Source organism: Oryza sativa, chromosome 7 (genome assembly GCF_034140825.1).
Source record: "Oryza sativa Japonica Group chromosome 7, ASM3414082v1".
Taxonomy (NCBI): Eukaryota; Viridiplantae; Streptophyta; class Magnoliopsida; order Poales; family Poaceae; genus Oryza; species Oryza sativa.
In genome coordinates, this window is record NC_089041.1 from 13,314,272 (window position 1) to 13,335,187 (window position 20,916).

The window sequence follows — 20,916 nt, forward strand, 5'->3', positions numbered from 1 at the left end:
CAATTGATGTATGGCATATGTTAATTACGCACGATTATTAGAGGTTTCAACAAGTTTAAATCATGTATATGCTAGTTATATGTGATACTTACAATTTTTAAAAGTTTTAAATCACACAGGTGGCAATTTCATATGTATGTTAATTAGAGTTTTTAACTTTTAATTTACTAGCATTCATATGCTAATTATAATTGACTAGAGGATTTTTAAAAGTTTTAAATCACGCAAGTGGCAATTTCATATGTTAATTAGAGTTTTTAACATTTAATTTACTATCATTCATATGCTAATTATAATTGACTGGAGAATTTTTAAAAGTATTAAATTTAATATATTTTTAAAACTATCATTCATATATTAGAGTTTTTCACAATTTAATTTACTATCTTTCATATGCTACTTATATATGACTATTCGAATTTTTAAAAGGTTAAAATCATGCATGTGGCATTTACATATGTTAATTAGAGTTTTTAGCATTTAATTTAATATAATTCCTACGCTAAGTACATATGATGATTACAATTTTTATTAATTTTAAATCATGCAGTATGTACATACATATCTTAATTAGAGTTTTTACCAATATAATAATATCATTCATATATATGCTAAGTATATATGATTATTGGAATTTTTATTAATTATATTTGCTTATTACGATTTATCCACTTAATTTATTACAGCCAAAAATAATTTTTCGAAGTAATTGTCATTAATCTTTGTACTTTAAATAATGTTAATGCATTAACTTCTATTTTATAAACACATATGTAAGCGAAAATCATATGCAGTGCTATAATCTTTAGTCCCGGTTCTTAACCCTAACCGGGTTTAAAAAGAATTTCGAAATAGCGGGAAAAGATATTTACTCCCGGTTGTTGAGAACAACCGAAACTAAAGATATCTTTAGTCCCGGTTGTTGAGAACAACCGGAAGTAAATATCTTTTCTTTACTCCCGGTTGTTCTCAACAACCGGGACTAAAGATATCAAGATATCTTTAGTCCCGGTTGTTCTCAAAAACCAGGAGTAAAGATCTTTTCTTTACTCCCGGTTGTTCTCAACAACCGGGACTAAAGATATCTTTAGTCCCGGTTGTTGAGAACAACCGGGAGTAAAGATCCAGGGGTATATATATTCCCGGTGTGCCCTCGTCTTCTTCACCAACACTTAAACGTTTTCGGCCGATCGATCTCTCTCGGCCTCTCTCCTTCGCCGCCACTACCTAGGGCAAATCCCCGCGCCGACGCCGCCGTATCTCGCCGTCGTCTCGAGCTCATCGTCCTCGCCGCCGCCTCCGCCTCCTCCGCTGCCGCCGCATCTCTGGGGTGAGAGCCGCCGCCGCCAGATCTCCCTTCATGCATCTCGATCTCTCCGATCTCGATCTCTCTCCGTCGCGCCGCCCGCCACGAGACGCCGCGCCACGACGACGACGCGCCACGCCGCCGCCTTCGACGCCGCGCAACGCCGCCGCCGCATGCCAACGCCACGCCGCCGCCGCCGTCGCCTCGCCGCCGCCGCCGTCGCCACGCCGCCGCCGCCGTCGCCACGCCACCGCCGCCTTCGCCGCCGCGCGCGCAATGCTGCCGCCGCCACGCCACGCCGCCGCCGCCACGCCACGCCACGCCACCGCCGCCACGCCACGCCGCCGCCGCCACGGCCCCACAACGCCACGCTGCCGCCGCCGTCGCCACGCCGCCGCGCCAACCGCCGCCCCGATGCCGCCACACCGCCGTTAACGAACGAGAACGAGAACGATCGAACGAACGAGAGCGAGAACGAACACGTCAACGTACGTTGCCGCGACAACGTGAACGAGAACGAGAACGATCGAACGAACGAGAGCGAGAACGAGAACGATCGAACGAAGACAAGCGAGAACGAGGGAACGAACGTGAATGAGAACAAGCGAACGAACGTGAATGAGAACGAGCGAACGAACGTGAACGAGCTAGGGAACGTCAACGAGCGAACGAACGAGGACGAACGTTAACGTGAAATGCAATATATATATATATATATATATATATACATGTATATATATATATACATGTATATATATGTATATACATGTATATATATGTATATATATATATATATATATATATGTTACTTCGCATTTATCCTAATACATTTTTTTTATCTTGCAGAAAAGACGTGTTGTCGGAGTCGTCCGTCAAGCCTGAGTGGAAGAGCTAGCCCTAGAAGGAATTGGAGCAGGCAAGTGACGTAATAATATAAATGATTGTTATATTTGTAATGCAATTAATTAAGATTATTAGACCTGTAATTAGACTTATCATATAAGATTGTGTAGTGTTCTAATATTATTTGAGTTTTAATATAAGATTATTTTATTGCAAATTAGACTTAGTATGACATTATTGACTACGGAATTGGTGCGACTCCTAGGAATTGACTATTGTAGTCTTAATTAGACTTAGCATATACGCACGAAACACTTAGCATACATTACTATTTTAGTCTTAGCATGTAATATTATTTGAGTTTTAATATAATATTACTTTATTTGTAATTAGACTTGGTATGTAATTATTGACTACGGAATTGGTGCGACAAGTAGCAATTGACTATTGTAGTCTTAATTAGACTTAGCATATACGCACGAAACACTTAGCATATACATGACTATTTTAGTCTTAGCATGTAATATTATTTGAGTTTTAATATAAGATTATTTTATTTGTAATTAGACTTAGTATATAATTATTTACTAGCTAGGGTTGTATAATATACGTCACCTAGACTTAGCTTATATCACGATTTGTAATTAGACTTAGCACGTAAGGTTGTGTAGGGTTCTAATGTACAACATTTACACTTAGCATACATGACTTAGATTGTTAAAACATAAATGTCTCGTGACTTAACAGATGTTTCTTGTATCAACAGATGGCTGACCGTGATGAGGAACAGATATTGTACGATACAATCGCGGAGGGAAGCAGCCAGTACTGGAATGAAGAAGAGGGGAACGAGGATCCAAACCAGTACTTGAACGAGGAAGGGAACGTGGAGAGGGATGCGGAGGGGAACCAACAGGGGCACGTGGAAAGGGATGTGGAGGGGAACCAGGAGGAGGAGGCTAGTGGTAGTCAACCCTCCATTGGACAGAAGAGGGCACGCGGGCAACGAGGTGCAGCGAAGAAGCTTGAGGGTCGGCACATCATAACGGAAGTGGAAGAAGATGGACGTCCTAGTGCCCCGGCCGAAGCCGCCAAGAACTATGTACGTCACAGCGGTTGGGTTGTGCGGGATAACGTGCCTGTCAGTACGGTGTACTGGCGAAGAACAAGGGCAAGCGGAGATCATGAGAGCTTTGTCCCAGATTCGGAGAAAGAGATGCTGTGGACCACAATGCTCGAGACATTCACCCTTCCTGCGGGTACAGAGGACAAAGTGAAAAGGTGGACTCTGAAGAAAATGGCAGAACAGTTTCAGAGCTTCAAGGGAGATCTGTACCAGAAGTATATACTGAAGGGGCAGACACCGAAGTTCGACACATTCCCAAAGCTAAGGGATCACTGGGACGAGTTCGTTGCATATAAGACAGGTGAACAAGGGCAGGCGATGATGGAAAGAAACAAAGAAAATGCCGCCAAGAAGAAGTACCATCACCACTTGGGGTCAGGAGGCTATAGCGTCGCGATGCCGAAGTGGGAGCAGATGGAGGCTAGCTTGATTGAGAGGGGTATCGAACCGGCAACAGCCAATTGGCCGGAACGATCGAAGTTCTGGTACTATGCTCACGGTGGAACGCTCAACCCAGCTGATGGCTCACTGGTCTTCGGCTATAAGATACAAGAGGCTGCGCGACAACTAACAGATGCAGTGGAAGCCTCCTCTCAGGGCACGTTCCGACCAGACAGAGATAGGGACGAGCTGACACTCGCCCTGCAGACTCCAGAGCATCCAGGACGAACTCGAGGGAAAGGGGTGATTCCTTGGAAGATTGGTTTCAAGGAGGACATCCACACGTACAGGAGTCGGATGAGGAGCAAGAGAGATACCGAGGCAAAGATTGCAGACCTAGAGTTCCGGGTATCGAGCTACGAACTCAACATGCAAGAGGAGGTGGCAAGGAAGGTTGATGAACGCATGGCCGCACATCGGTCCCATGATCCCCAGCCGACCATTCCTCCTGCAATGGTGAGCCCGTCAGGAAACCGTAGCAGCTGCGCCTCAACGGGGCAGGTAGGATCACAGAGCATGGACGCCATGCAAACACAGGACGAATCGACCTGTCCCGTTGATGACATCACTCAGCGGACACCATGTGAGCTGCATATTCCTTTCAAGAACTTATCAATAAAGGTAAGATTTAGCCATTCCGCTAGTTGCTGCTTATATATGTTGATTACTAATAAATAATCTCTCACAACATGAAGGTGGCGTCGGGCATGGCCATCCCAACGGACCCTTCAGGTACTTACCACTGCAGGCCGATTCCAGCAGGATACTCCAAGGTCGAAGTTGAGTTGGTCGAAGGCGCGTACGAGGACCTCGAGCTGGATTACCCTGGAGGAGACGGTGAGACGCATCTACGAAACACATGCCATGCCATTATTATATGGCGCAGGCGGTACATCATCCTCCCTGGGCGACAAGCGGCGTCTCGTGCACCATCTCCTCTGGCTCCGCCATCTCCTCCTCAGGATCCTGCACCGTCTCCTCCTCATGCTCCGCCAGCACCGTCTCCACCTCAGGCTCCAGCATCGACTCCTCAGGATCCTGCACCGACTCCTCCTCGTGCTGCTACACCTACTCCCCCGCAAGCTCCTCTTCCGGCACCTTCAAAGTCAAGGGCCCCCCCAGCTCCACCGCTTGCCCACACAAGGGCAACAAAGAAGGCGAAAGTTGACGCCGCCAAGAACAAGGACCCGGGGTACGATTGCACGCAAGAGGAGCTTGACGCTTACGTTGCATCAGAAGTCAAGAGACAATTCAAGCCTCGAAGTCCAGAAAAGAAGATTCCTATAGACCTAGTGTCAGGAACTTCTTCAGGGGTATGTCTGCATCTGTCAAGGAGGCCATCAAGCTATCGGACTATGAGCGAACGCTGAAGAAAGCATCTTCTGGAAAGTCCAAACCAGTCCCTCAGCTTGGAGAGCAACCAAACCAGGAGATCGAGCCGTTGGTGACCGGTAAAGAAATGACGATAGAACAATTTATTACTGACACCGGTCTAACTACGGATCAATTGCTAGGAGTCGCACCAATCGAAAAGTCGGAAGTGAAATACATGTACGAACTCGGTAAACCGCTTGTCAAGCCTGAGCTGCTGCAGTCCCTACCCACACAAATGTACAAGTTCCATCAGCTGTACATGGAGATGAGCGCCACCGGTAGAGAGATGATCGGAGCGAGGATCAGGGACACGGACTTCTTGCAAGGAGATGACATTCTCTGGATCAATTTCAGGGGAATCTACGAACTATACCAGCTGGACGCCCTCGACGACTCTATTATGAGTTGCTGGATTTTGTAAGTATATCGTTCAGTTAGATTTCTTACTATACGTCTCCTTTAATTAATTAGGTCCTTGTATATAAGTAGACCATAGAAAATAATATACTCCCTTTTATCGTTGTAGAATGGAGATTCAAAGGGCCCGACGGCGGAGGGTTTTCGATACTGGATTCATCGACTCTCGGAAAGTAAACGTCGCAATGCTCGACCAATATCCACAAGAAACAGAGGACAATCTCGTCCATCTCCTGAAGGCGCAGCATTACAAGACGTTCATACTGTTGCCATACAACACAGAGTTAGTTTAATTTTACTGTCTTCCTACATACCAAATTTCATTCCCGTACGAACTTGCTAAGTGTTTCATATGTAATGCATCCCACGCACATTGCAGATTCCACTGGGTGCTTTTACTCATCGACCTGGAGGCCTGCACCGTCAACGTATATGACTCAATGGATAAAAAAGAGTCTACGTTTGACAAGGTTTTCGAACTTATAGACAGGTACCGTCATAAGTTCCTTTGTTAATTAAGAAAATCTTGTTATGTTAATTGCTACTACGAATCATAGCTTTAAACTCCATGTAGGGCTTGGTATCGGTTCCGTCATTTGGTCCGCGGCAAATGGAGAGAAAGACTTAGGCGGAAGTTCAAATTTCCTGTGAGTACACATGCTCTACATTTATATTTCTCCGATTCAAATACATACAAGTGTATATTAATTAGATCTCTCGTTGTTTGTCATTTATTTGTAGTGCGCAAAGTAAAAGCAGGGAACTAACTTGTGCGGCTATTACGTGTGCGAGTATTGCCACTGCCTTGCAGACCAAATCATCACCACAAGAGAGCTCGATGTACGTACAAATAAATTCAAAATTTCATTACGTAGCGATTTCTTGTTTAATTACTAATCAATTTCATACATTCATATAGTTTATTCGCATGAGGGATAACCTGACCACACACAAGGAATTTATCGCGGCGGTTCAAGAACAACTCATGGGATTCATCAACGAAGAAATCCTTGATCCCAAGGGTGAATTCTACTACGACGGAAACACAATTCACCGGTCCTTAGCTTCTGAGCTAGCAGCGAGTACTACTACGTCGAAATCGTAGCTAGCTAGGACATATAATGGATTGTAATTAATACATGACTATATATGTTTCTATATGCATGTGTACATATTTTCTATAATGTAAATATATTTTGTTCATATATATATCTATATACATATGCATTTGCATAACATATATATGTATAAATACATATATATATGTATGCATATATATGTATTGAAACATATATATGCATGGTTTATATATATATATATATATATATATATATATATATATATATATATATATATATATATAAACCATGCAGCAACAGGGGCATGCAAAAAAAAAAAGGTCAGCTCGATCTTTAGTCCCGGTTGGTGTTACCAACCGGGACTAAAGATCGATTACCAACCGGGACTAAAGATCGATCTTTACTCCCGGTTATTTCACCCGGGACTAAAGATAGCGATCTTTAGTCCCGGATTGGTACTCCCGGTTTGAAAACCGGGACTAAAGGGGGGTTACGAACCGGGACTACAAAGGGTTTCTCCACCAGTGGTGGCCGCACCTCCACCTCGTCTACGACGTGCTCACCGCCGCGGTCGCCGCCGCGGACGCCAGGACGCTCCGTAACCACGTCGACCGGAGCTTCCTCGCCGGCCTCGTGGCGCTCTTCGCCTCCGAGGACCCGCGCGAGCGCGACCGCCTCAAGACCGTCTACCACCAGCTCTACTCCAAGCTCACCGTCGAGCGCGCGTTTAGGCAGCGCACCATGGCCGTCGCGCTGCTCCGGTTCGTCTACGGCACGTCCCCGGCGGAGCCCGAGCGCCACTGCGGCGTCGGCGAGCTGCTTGAGATCTGCGGCAGCATCATCAATGGCTTCGTCGTGCCGCTCAAGGAGGAGCACCGGGCGTTCATGGCGCGCGTGCTGCTGCCGCTACACCGGACGCGGTGGGTGCACACATGCCACCGCCAGCTCTCCTACTACGGCAGCATCCGTCGTCCGGGACATCTTCCTCCGCCACTGGCCGGCGACCAACTGCCAGAAGGAGGTGCTGCTTACCGACGAGCTCGAGGAGATCGTCGAGATCCTCGACCAGCACCACTTCGACAAGCTCGTCGTCCCTGTCTGCTCCCGGATTGCCCGCTGCGTCAGCAGCTGCAGCTCACAGGTTTGTGTGCTTCTTCATCCATTTTCACAATCGATTTCATTTCAGTCAAAAAAAATCGATTTCATCTACATTTCCACATTCAATTAAGTAGCACATGCATAATTACTGCTTGCTTCCAACATCCGGGTTCGCGCTGGATCCGAGCACCGGCCGGGCCTAGAGGGGGAGTGGCGGCGGGACTGCTTGGAGACGGGGCAGGCGGTGGCGAGGCCGTCGCCGCTCCAGCCCTCGCCCGCACCCTGCCGTCGCCACTCCAGCCCCCGGCTGCCGCCGCCACCGATGCTTCGAAAGGGGGAAGAGAAAAGGGGGAGAGAGAAGAGAGAGAAGGGAGAGAGAGAGAGGGAGGAGGAAGAAGGGAAGGAAAAAGGATGACACGTGGTCCATATGTCGGTGGGTCCCATGATATATTTTGCGTTTGAATGGCGGATGGGCCCCACATATATTTTTTTAATTCTAAATGCTATATAAGCGCCACGTGTAATGAAAACCGGGTTAGCACTGCCACATTAGCGCCACGTAAGCAAAACCGCTCTCCAAAACCACTGGAGGAGTCAAATTGCACTGGTTTTAATAATTCGGGGAGTCATTCTACCCGGTTTTACAGTTAAGGGTAACGAATTAGATTCGGTGAACAATTAAAGGAGTCTAAGTGCACTTTTTTCCCATAAGCAAAAGGCACTGGTGCATGGGCTCGCAAGCACCAAATCTTGTGGTCGTCCAGAGAGGGCAGCGACGCCTCGATCCCCCCGCGACTTTGTCGCGCCGCCCCGCCCCGCCCGCCCATTCACCTTTCTCTTTTTTTTTTCTCCTTTTCTTCCTTCTATACCACTTGAATCGCTCTCCTCAATCGTTTCCTGTCGCCGACCCGATGCTTGTCGATTCGACATCAGCAGCCCTGATCGGCCATCGCCGTCGACGCCGAGTAGTGGAAATCAATTGCTATCTCGTGGTTAGACACATCTCAAGCTATACACATCTCCATCATCGTGTTCTCTAATCTCAACTCGTCATGACATCCTCTAGTGTTATCTCCAAAAGGCCAAAAGTTTTCAGGAAAGGTATCGACTTTCTACTCTTCTTCTAATCTAATTTACTTTTTGTTCCAAATAAATCTCAAAAATCAAAAGGTATTGTGATTACTGAATACTGATAGTGCTTTTTCGTTTTATCCATATTATAGGTTAGGGTTTGAACTATTGAACATCTAAATTTGTGGTTATTAAATAACTGGTGTAAGATTATAAACGAAGGCATCTGCTTCAGGCAGGGGCAAAGGTACAGTCAATTACCAGGGTCAGTAGACCCCGATGATTTTATTTTAACCTCTCATATCCTCTTTATTTTACCAGCTATGACCCCGGTGAAAACAAATATTAGACCCCGGTGACATTAATTGTTGATTGTTGTGTTAAATTCCAATTGACAACTAGAAACAATACTAGCAGCAGCAAATAGAAAATTACCTAGCATTTATGGTTATATGTCAGCCGAATATGCATATACTTTGAGTTTTTGAGATTTGAGACCATGCATAAGGCCAGCGGCTCGTAACTTTTCAAATTCCCTAGCAAAATAATTTCTATAGAAAATTGTTTTAAAAACCATATTAATCTATTATCTTTCAAGTTTTTTATAAGCTAATAATGCTTAATTAATCATGTGGTAACCTCGCTCTATTTTGCGTGCTGGGAGGGAAGGGTTCAGATCCCGTAGCTAGGTCTGAACACACCCAGATTGTATCAGGGTTCACCAATTCGATTTAAAATTAGATTCCAAATATAGCAATATGGCTTTTTTTTTTACCAAAATTTGATATTTTTTTATTAATTTGGTTTAATTTTACAATTTCAAATTTGAATTCTTGAAAAACTATTCCAAATTTCACTCAAAATCTACTTTTGTCCCAAGTTGGAACATCGAAATTGCGTTGTTTTCAATCCGTTCTGGTTGAAAACATAGACCCGGTTAGTAATGACCCTAGCGATCATTTATCTTGGCTTCGCCCCTGGCTTCAGGACTTTTGCAACCTGCACTGGCTAAATTTCTCTTCATGGTGTTTTCCTTCGAGGCTTCCTTCTACCCTTTATTTTTGGTAAGAATTTTTCTTGCTTATCACATTTCAATTTTTTATGTTAAAAGTTGTACAAGAATACTATTAGTTAGAGCAATGTGCTGCTACAGAAAAAAAATACCATTAGTTAGAGCATTATTATCCCCTCTATGTATGAAAAAAAACACTATCTGTTAGATTAATGTGCCCATATATTCGGCAAAGTGGTGCACCCCCCTCCGTTCTGTTCCAGCTCCGCAGCTGTTGTGAACCTTGACCTATGCATGCCCATACTAGCAGTGCGGCTCCTCTTCCACCTCGCCCCCTCTTGTTGTGACCGTGTTCGACTGCGCATCAGACTTTTCGACGCTATACCAATACCGATTCCATTTCCAACCTCAACGGATAGTAGTTATTTTAAAAATATCAGTTAAGTTTTAAAATATGAGTTAGAAAGTTTTATATTTGGAGTGAAAAGAATCAACTATTGGGTAGAGTTTTTCAAATTTTGAGTTTTGAGTTGAAAGTTTCAACAACTGAGTTGAAAATTTAAAATTTTAGTAGAAAATTAATTGAATTTTGTAAATTTAAAATGAAACTTTATTTTGGAAAAAGTATCTATTACAAAATTTTACCCAAATTTTAAAAATATTCAGTAATGACTAAAATATTGTAATTCTTTTTCAAATATATCAAAAAGGTCTTGCAAATAGAAATTTTATTTAGATAACTTTTAATATATTCTAAATGATTGCATGTATATGGGCATGAAGGCCTGATGACTCTAGTCACAACACGAATTAATCATCTCGCTCATTAATTCACGGAGACGCCTACACACTTGGCCTAATAAAAACACGAAATATTTGTCCCACCCCTCTCCCTGCACTTGTTCTTTCTCTATCCACTCTTTGCATGATGACTTCTGCGTGCATCAGGCTATGCATACTTCTCACACACGGCTTGTCTCCACTTCCATTCTCTCTCTTCTTTCCCTTAATAATTTATTAAGCAAAATTTAAACTAATTTTTACTATATTGTCTATCTGATATGAGATCTAACTACACTGTTCTATTATTGTAAATAAGTCTTTACAGTAAGATCTCACATAAATATATTTTGGATAAAAAATTATTATGTTTCTAGTTGAAGTATTTTATATTATACATGAAAACATCGAATTGTACTTGTCGAAACATTATAAAATATCCACAGGAACCACAAGAACATAGAAAATAGTTATTGAAATATCCAAAAGAACACTACAAAAACATTAAGTGTGAAACATATTAGTATTTATGTTGAAATATTACACTCTCTTACATGGAACATTGAATTTTAACGAATTATAACGGTTGAAATATTTATATCATTTTCAGCGGGATATAATTGTGTGATATTGTCAATGTTGTAGATATGACATACCTAATATACTTGCACTTATTATCACCAGGAATACCGTATTTATCTATTCTTATACGATATGGTGTTCCTACGTATGAATAAAAATATGGACAATGAAGGAATCTGATCCACTTAATGAGGGACAGTGTAGTCCAATATATGGATGATAAGGTCTTATCTGCCCATATCCTATTTGGGATCCTGAGTTCTACTTACACAACGGGTCATGTTCTTATAAATATAGGGCCTCCGAGGAGGGGTATCGAATTATAAGCTTTCCATCAGGCCACATCGAGTTCACACTAGGAGGAAGCCTTTTCTGCTAGCCACCGAGTATTACCAGTTGTCTTGCTCATCGAGATTAGTTTGGTAGGCTAGATTAGCTAGCCTGCTTCCTCTTCTTTTGTGATATACCCTAGCTCAATACATATAAATTGGAGAGGTCCAATACCCTTTACGAGAGCCTGAACCAGTATAAAACTCATGTCTCCCATGTTTTTATTCCATACTCATGCATATGTTGGTATGAGCCATATCCTACGTCCCTCAAATATCATAGTCAGATATAACCCGTCGACCAATATATTGTTATAAAGATGAAATTGCAAATAATAGAAGGGTTTAATTGAAAAATAAATAATTTAGAAGAAAACATTTAAAGTTTGCTAATGAAGTGGTTAGAGCAAGGGAAGGAGAGGAGAGTTGTGGGAGGTTGAGTGTAGCCAGGGCTGGCCCTTGTGTGTGTTTTGGGTGGGGGGGAGGGGGTCAGGCCGTGCGGCCGCTCGAGGCCCCCCAAATCTAGGGGCCCCTGTACACATATAGTATATAAAGTCCATGGGCCATGGGTCCATATTAAGTTAGGCAGCTGAATAGCCGAATACAGAAAATGAATTTTAGTCCATTGTTAGGCTTGTTTCAGCGAAACCGAAGCGATCTTCATCTGACTCTCCTGTCGCTTCGCCTCGATCACATCACGCCACTCGCATCGTGCCGCCTCGATCACATCACGCCGCTCGCTGCTCCTACGCTCTCAAGGACTTCTCGGCGTCTTGCAAACGGAAACAACAAGTCGGCAAATCGCGGCTCGCTAGTAGCCACGCTCGTGTCGATCGTCCGCCGGTCACCTTCTCTGCTCGCTACTGCTATTTATTTCTCTTTGAAGTTTTAAAATGTTATATATAGATAATTTTATCACATCGAATATTAAATGTTGTGTGTGTGTTTATAAGACTATATAAATATGTATATATTAGTTTATGTATATATATAGAGGCCTCCATATAAGTTTTTGCCCTGGGGCCTCAAAATCCCAGGACCGGCCCTGAGTGTAGCTGTGGAACAGGAGGGCGCTCGACCATGGGCATTTTGCTTAATTCGGTCATACCTAATCGCACATGTGGGCGTAACACATGGGCTATCTTGTTTGCGTGGAAAAATTGTAAAAACAATCCCAAATGTCACACTGAGTTAGATGCGCTAAGTCATATAACACATGAGGGAAAAGGAAAAAAAATGCGAACAACGGCAAATGTTGAGGAATATCGAATCAAGGTGAATTAGGACTGTGTATTTGCAAATAATCTTATTAGGGGAATTTCAAAATCAGGATGACATTTAGTGTGGTTTTTGCAATTTTCCCAAATTGCGCCATTGACCCAACTCGGTGAAACCTTTACCGCCTGTAGAGGTGGAAAAAAAAGCTTGAACCTTGTGGCTCAGATCGGCCCAAAGTGAGCTCATCTCGGATCAGTTTGACCTCGTAGTCATAATGAGTCAAACCGAGTTAGGGTTTTAGCATGTGAGCAGCTCGTTTAGCTTGCTAGTACAAAAATCTCCCTATCTTTATATACTTATTGCTTCTTAACTAGTGCTTAGTATGTTAATTAACATTTAAACTATATATATATTTGGTGAGTTATTTATGAGTTAGTGTTTATTATTGTGTTAGTATACAATAAATTAATAAATTATGAAGGTGGTATAAATTAAATAAAGCTTGTTAACAAGCCAGCTCGTGAGTCGAGTCAAGCTTTTACCTCACTAAGCTTACAAGCCCAAACAAGCCGAGCCTTACCAAGCTAAGCTGACTCGTTATCTACACCCATCAGGCTTGATTGGTCAATTGAGTCAACCATGCCGCTAGTTGTCCATTTTGATAGGGATCAAAACGGTTCGGAAACTTTCCAGTTTCAGTACCAGTTTTCGAAAACAAAATGTGTCGGTCAGAATTTTTTCTGAAAGTTTTGGAAATGAAAGCAGATTCAGATTTTTTTTCCCAACGAGGAGTTTCCAAAAGTTATTTATGAGTTAGTGTACATTTTTGGAAACGAAAGTTTTGGAAAGAGTCCTCGGCTTCTTACACTCCGTGCGAGTGGAACGTAATCGACGGAGAAGGTACCAGTTGTGCAGCTGCTCGGGCAACAACGGATCCTGTTCGTACCCCTGCGGTGCCCAGTATCTAAACACTATCAACTCAGGGCCTGTTCGGTACAGCTCCAACTCCTAAATATAACTCCAGGAGTTGAGTCTGGAGTGGAGTTGTGGAGCTGCCTAAACCTAGCTCCACAACTCTAGTACATTTTGTGAGAGAGCTCCACCCAACTCCACTCCCAGTTTTAGTGGAGCTGAAATTGATTGGCTGAGCTCCAGCTCCAGGAGGGGTGGAGCTGGAGCTAGAGTTGTGTCAAACAGGCCCTCAATCTTGAGGGAAAGCCCTTTCGACCCAGTCTTGCACCCTAATGGTGATCAGTGGGTTCAACGACTACGATCTACAGTGGCGAATCTCAATAGTGCTTTTGCGGCGGTAATTGAATCACCGGCTCAGAACCCACCTCCACTTCCCGCTAGAGAAGAAGAGTTGAGATCTACGTCGTATCCCCTGCAACACCTCATCACATGAACTTTGTTAGCGGACCCCACCGCCTCAAGGTAATCGCCATCTACGTGACCACCTGAATGGGCGCCGGCAAGAACAGCGAGGACAGGACGACGCCGGGCATCGTCAGCGCCGTTCTCCACCTCGACGCGATAACAATGCTAACCCAGGTGGCTGACCCAGCGAGAACCAACACCGACAGGATCGCCAAAGCCACCACAGGGCGACAACGGTCGAGGTCGACGACAAGACGACAATGATCGACGACTGCGAGATTAATTCACGTTCTCCCAACGACCGTCGAGATCAACAACGAGGACGCTGATCCAGGGGTCGCACACCTAACCCAAGCGACCCTTCGTCATCATCATCGTCACCCTCATCGTCAGCTGGCCCACCCCGACAACAACACAGTCATCGACCACCACTTGTACCAGGAGGCGGATGCAGAGTGTTCACGCTGATGTTATGAGAAGTACGGTGGCCCGAGAAATTTTGACCAGGAGCGGTAGAGAAGTACGACGGAAGCACTGACCCTGAAGAGTTCCTTCATGTCTATTCCACAGTTCTCTACACTACTAGGGCAGATGACAATGTACTCGCAAATTATTTGCTTGCTGCGTTGAAAGGATCTGCTCGGTCTTGGTTGGTTCACCTCCCGCCCTGCTCAATCTCTTCATGCGAAGACCTATGGCAGCAATTCATCGCCAACTTCTGAGGCACTACAAGCGTCACACAATCGAGGATGACCTCCACACCTTAACTCAGAATCCAGGTGAATCTTTGAGGGACTATATTCGGGGATTCAGTGAATGCCGAAATATGATCCCTGAAATCATCGATGCTTCGGTTATACGAGCGTTCAAGTCGGGCATCCGAGATTGTTACACCACCTAGGAATTGGCAACAAGATAAAATACTTCCGCACGCAAGCTATTTGACATCGTGGACAGATGTGCCCATGCAGATGACGCCCTGAGGCGAAAGGATGGAAACAACAAGATGGGCGACGAGAAGAAAATAAATAGCCAACAAAGAGGCACCACAGTCTAGCAAAAAGAGAAACAGGAAGAACGGGAAGCGCAAAGCGATAATGGAGGTTCTCGCCACAGAACAGGCAGACCCACCCAAGCACCCAGAACCCCAAGGTGATAACTCGCAATGACAATGGTGCCCGATTCATAAAACCAACGCTCATTCTTTAGAAGAATGTCACATCTTCAAGAACGCGTTAGCAAGACAGATGGCAGTGGAAAAAGGAAAGCGAGTTCACGTCGTCGAAGCAGAAACTGACGTACTCTCGCCCGACAACGAACTCGTCTTCCTAGAGTTCGACCTTCATGTCACACACATCTTCGGCGGCTCTACAACATACTCCTCAAAGAGGGAATACAAGAAGGTAGAGCACGGAATCTGTTCTACATCACAAGGAGTTCCTCCTGAGATGAAGTGGTTCGAACAGAAGATCGAGTTCTCTGAAGAGGACCACCCGACGACTACAACTATCCTAGGGAGATATCCGATAGTGGTTGAACCCACTATTCAGAACATTAATGTCGCACCAGTTCTCATCGACGGTAGCAGCTCAATCAACCTTCTCTTTGTTGGCACCTTGGACGCAATGGGAATCCCACGAAGTGAGCTAGTCCCTTCGGATCAGTCCTTTCACGGGATCACTCCGTAATCGTCGTCCAAGCCATTGGGCAAAATTACGCTAGCTGTCACTTTCGGACAGTCGACAACTTTCGAACAGAGCAGATCACATTTGATATCAGTGCCATCTTAGGGAGGGCTGCACTCGCGAAGTTCATGGCGGCATCCCACTACGCGTACCAATTGCTCAAGATGCCAGGGCCAAAAGGGACAATCACTATTCAGGGAAATGCGAAGTTGGCAGTACAGTACGACAAGCGGAGCCTCGACATGGTCGAGCATACTCCCACATCACTCACCACAACTGAGCCACCTAAGAAAGTGAGCAAGCCCAACAAGGCGCCAAGACCTGATGACGCGATCAAAATTGTCCCGCTGACCAGCACCAACCCTGATAAGACTGTAAAGATTGGGGCAATGCTCGACAGCAAATAGGAACTCGAGCTCATCACCTTCCTCCGCGACAATGCAGACGTGTTCGCTTGGCAGCCGTCAGACATGTCCGGAGTCCCCAGGGAGGTGATCGAGCACAAACTTATGGTGCGACCCAATGCCAAGACAGTTAAGCAAAGACCGCGGTGATTTGCACCTAACCGAAAACAAGCCATACGAGAAGAGTTGGACAAACTTCTCAAAGCTGGCTTCACCAGAGAAGTTCTCCATCCAGAGTGGCTCGCCAACCCAGTCATGGTTTGCAAGGCCAATAGGAAGTAGAGAATGTGCGTAGAATTCACCGATCGCAATAAGGCGTGCCCCAAGGATCACTTCTCTCTTCCTCGAATAGACCAGCTAGTGGATTCAACGGTTGGTTGTGAGATATTGAGCTTTCTCAACACTTACTCTGGTTACCACCAGATCAGCATGGCTGCAGAGGACGAGGAGAAGACAACATTCATCACGCCTTTTTGTGTTTTCTGCTACACCAAGATGCCCTTCGGGTTGATCAGCGCAGGCAACACGTATCTGCGGGAGATCCAAGGAGTTCTCGGTGACCAAATCGGACGGAACGTCGAGGCCTACGTCGACGACGTTGTCGTCAAGACAAAGATGGGCGACACAGTGATCGATTTCCTTAGGGAAACATTCAACAACCTCTGACGCCATCGGCTGAAGCTGAATCCGGAGAAGTGCATATTTGGAGTACCGTCGGAGAAGCTACTCGGTTTCCTCGTCTCCGGACGAGGCATCGAGGCAAACCTCGAGAAGATCAAGGCCATCGAGAATATGAAGTCACCCACAAGACTCAAGGAAGCCCAGAGACTGACTGGATGTATGGCAGTACTAAGCCACTTCGTAGCCAGGATAGGAGAGCAAGGACAACCTTTATTTGCTTTACTTAAAAAGCAAGCAAAATTGGAGTGGACTCAAGAGGCCGAAAACGCGTTCATCATGCTTAAGCGCTACTTGTCAATTCTCCTGTACTCGTTGCCCCACAACCTAATGAGGAGCTCTTTCTATATATTGCTGCCACACCCTATTCTGTGAGCACGGTGATCATCGTCGAGAGGGAAAAAGTACAACACCCAGTGTACTATGTCAGCAAGACCCTCCACAACGCCAAGGCCAGATACCCACAGATCCAAAAATTGCTCTATGCTGTGATCATGACATTGAGAAAGCTGTGCCACTACTTTCAAGCCCACAAGATCACTGCTGTCTCTTCTTTTCCTTATTTATCCGGTCTACGGATATCCCTTGTCGACACAAAAGAATTCAAAACATATTCGATTATGCCACGCGTTCAGTGGATGATGGATGAAACGATTGGTCTATGACGCGTACAACTTGACCAAACGAGCACAAAAACCGACTCAAATATGTACCAAAAATACCGACAAAAACAACTTTATTTTTTATATTAGTAGAGATAAAGATAGGAATAATACAGCTCTAATTCACACCCCCTATAAAATATCTAACTACTCTACAATCCCCAACCCCTCACCAACCGAACCTAACATCGCTCCCTCCCTGCCGCGCCAAGCCAACGCGCCTCTCCCACCTGTCTCTCCTTCCCCCGAACTAGCAGCACCACCGGCACTAGCCTTACTTCCTACTCACTCCTGATCGATCTCTTCCTTGAACAAACCAGCACAACGCCTCTTTTTTTTTCCCCTCCTGATCCAAGCGCAAGAAAATTAGAAGAAAACAAGTTATAGGTCTTCCCTAGAAAACTGTCTCCTTTGTAACCGAATCTGAGAAAAACCGGCTCCCCTCCCATTAACCAATCCTCTATCTTTGTTTGGAAGCGATCCGAACCAAGACATATAGAAATCGACGGACGAACGAAAAAAATATCATTTCTACCTTTATTTAGATTAGAAGCGATACGAACCGAGATGGATACGGATCGACGGATGGAAGCAGATTTCATTTTTTCAGTAGGTAAAGATAAAGATTACATCATGTCATATTTGCTTACAGATACAGCTTACAGGTAAAAACGATTATAGTTTTTCTTCTCATGAAAAGTGAACTGTACAATTAGTTATTATTTGATAAAATTAAAAAAGCCGATTTATTGTTTTAAACAAAATAATGAGGTATATCTCGTTGTTTTGACGAGTTTAATTTGAGACTTATACGTTACCATATTCCCTTTGTTTTCGTATTAGGTTCCGATTTCGGTTTCCGATTCGTAGTCTCTCCGTTTTCATATTGATTCCGATTTTGTATCAGTGTTTCTGATTCGTAGTCTACTCCGAATAAAATTTGGAAACGGAAACAGTAGAGGTGATTTTCGTCCCGCGAGATCGATGGCTAATGGCTACGCCGCGGCGGCGGCGGCTCGGACTCAGTGGCGACGCTGAAGCCATCGCCGGCGCTGCGAGCCTGCGACCAAATGCGGCGAAAGCTGGTGCCGGACAGGCTCCTGCGACGGCGCGCGCTCCGCGTTCGCGAGAACCTGCTAATGCTCGCAATCCAGACTGGTGGGGCTGGCGGGAGTTGATGCCGGCCGAGCCCTCGAGACGGCGACGTCGGCGCCCGTCGGCGATGCCGGCCCTATCTTATTCCGGCGACGGCGGTGCTTATACCGTGCATAAACCCGAACCGCGAAGGTGCAAATCCCTCTTTACTTTGAGTCTGATTTGAGGATTTGATGAACTTCAGAACTTGGGTTTCTGATGATTGGGGAAAATATTATGCGACCTGATTTCTCCACCCCTTTCCCCGCCGGCAGGCAATACTAGTACTATACTACTATTTATCCAACTGATGCTTCCTATTCTACAATTCAGAGTTCCGATTAAATCATCTCTGTAATTTTTCCATCTCAAGCGCGAGTAAGCAAAGAGTAGGACATAAAAAAAAAATCAAAGTTTCTGCTCACCATGAACAGAGTGTAGTCCAGAAAAGAAGGCATACCTCGGATTCGACTCTCCTGTTCGCGGAAACCTGATCCGCAGCGCGCACGAGAAGGTAGAGCCTCTTCACACCCGGCTGCAGCCGCAGGATCTTCTCCACAAGTACTGCATCCAGCAGATGCGTTAAAGTATCAAGATTCGATCAGGTGCGTGGGGTGTTCTTGAAAAGCAGTGAGAGTTGATCAAGGTTTGGTGTTACGTACGTTTCGCTATGAAACCGGTGGCGCCCGTGATGAGTACGGTCCGGCTGTGGAAGCGCTCTGCAACACCGGCGAGCTCCATGCCCAGACTGATCGAGCAACCGACTCGGGTGATGGTTGCGCGAGCAGGAACGATGAGGGTGTGCTTGACAATATAGAAGCCGGAGTAGGAGCTCTGCTAGATGGACCTTAACAATTATTAGAGTCGACAACTTGAAAGAAATGGGAAATGGATTTTTTTTTGGTGACATACCCTGTTTTATATATGCCATTTTAAAAGTTATCTCAAAATTTGAAACTAATTAGTAAGATAAATCAATATGTGATATGACACAAACATGCAGGTTTAAATTTGAGTTGTATAATTTGAAAAAAAATAACAAATTTGACTTCGAAGTACATGTTTATTCAGAGTCAATTTTTTTTCTATTGGTATAAATTGAACTTAATCCTTCATGCCTGTGGAGTTACATGTCACATATTTAACTATCTTACTATAATTTTTTTATAACTTTTTAAGTGACATGTAAAAACGAGAGGACATTGTTTTAGGAAGAAATGGTGGGAAGGAGTGGAGACCGCCCGGCGTGAGCATTCATTGGTATTCGAAAAATTTGGCCATTTAAATCTGAGGACCGAAATATAGTGGAAACAAATTCGAAGACTTAGCTATTCGGTTTGGTTGGCCACGATCGAAATAATTAGGTGATTTCAGAAGAGCCAAAAAAAATCGTAGAAAGTAATTACAAAAAGTAATTATGTTAAAAATCAAATCTTGTATGCTCCATACAACGAGTGTAGTAGCTACAATAGGTAAAAATAATGTGTAACATAGCTAGATAACATAAGATTATGTAAGTTAAAGTGGTTTATGATAATTTAAATTTAAAAAGTATATAGAATGATGATTCAAATGTAAAATTAAGGTGATATGACTTTATGAAAAAAGAAAAATATTGAGATAGTTAATCATCTAAAGGCTAAAAATAATTGAGGTGATATGGCTTAATGAGAAAAGAAAAGAAGAGAGATAATTTAGACCATAGATTAATATAGCATATTTGAATGATGTTTAAATTTATTGATTGTTAGTGGATGATGTTGTGGCATCTTGTTAGTAGATGATGATGTTGCATCTTTGCATTTAATCATTAGGTATTAGTGGGTTATAATTTGATAGTAAGAGAGGATATTCGAGAGCTGAATGTAGTAGTAGCAAATAGCTCTCCTCTCTCTAATTTCTTCTCTCCTCCATCTCAGCATTTAGCCGATTTATAGCCTCCTATTATACTTGCTCTTAGGTATAAGTGGCAGAAAGACGCACGGGTGTTGGGGGAGGCAGCGATGGGTCAGTGGGGTCTTGGAGAGGCGATGCCAGAGCGTAGGAGATGAGAGCAGGAGGAATAGACGACGGGCACCGCCACGGGGGAGGTGGGGGGGGGGCGATGAGCGAATCAGGTTTTTGTCAGTGGGATGGGATATACATGTTGGCTTGGTGATATTTCGGTCAATTCAATTAATCGTGGTAGACAACTGAAATGGCTGTATTTATGGACAGTTTTGTCCAACCTCATGCCCGATTGAGTTTGACTAATATCCATGGAAAGGGTGAAACAATCTCTAATGCCGCATCGATCAGTC

The 20,916-nt window shown here is 44.2% G+C and overlaps 1 protein-coding gene across 2 annotated transcripts in view; it reads right to left on the reverse strand.

Annotated features, from left to right (window-relative positions):
- The window catches only part of LOC107278422 (fatty acyl-CoA reductase 1), a 28,982-nt gene extending 9,481 nt beyond the window's left edge, over nt 1-19,501 (reverse strand). For both annotated transcript variants that reach the window (XM_066312515.1, XM_015792470.3), the window contains exons 1-2: nt 19,279-19,501; nt 19,077-19,180 (exon numbers count right to left, since the gene is read on the reverse strand). In XM_066312515.1, coding sequence (XP_066168612.1) covers nt 19,077-19,180; nt 19,279-19,357 — 183 coding nt within the window. In that variant the 5' untranslated portion in view covers nt 19,358-19,501. The remainder of the gene's footprint in view (nt 1-19,076; nt 19,181-19,278) is intronic.
- Between the last annotated feature and the right edge of the window lie 1,415 nt (nt 19,502-20,916).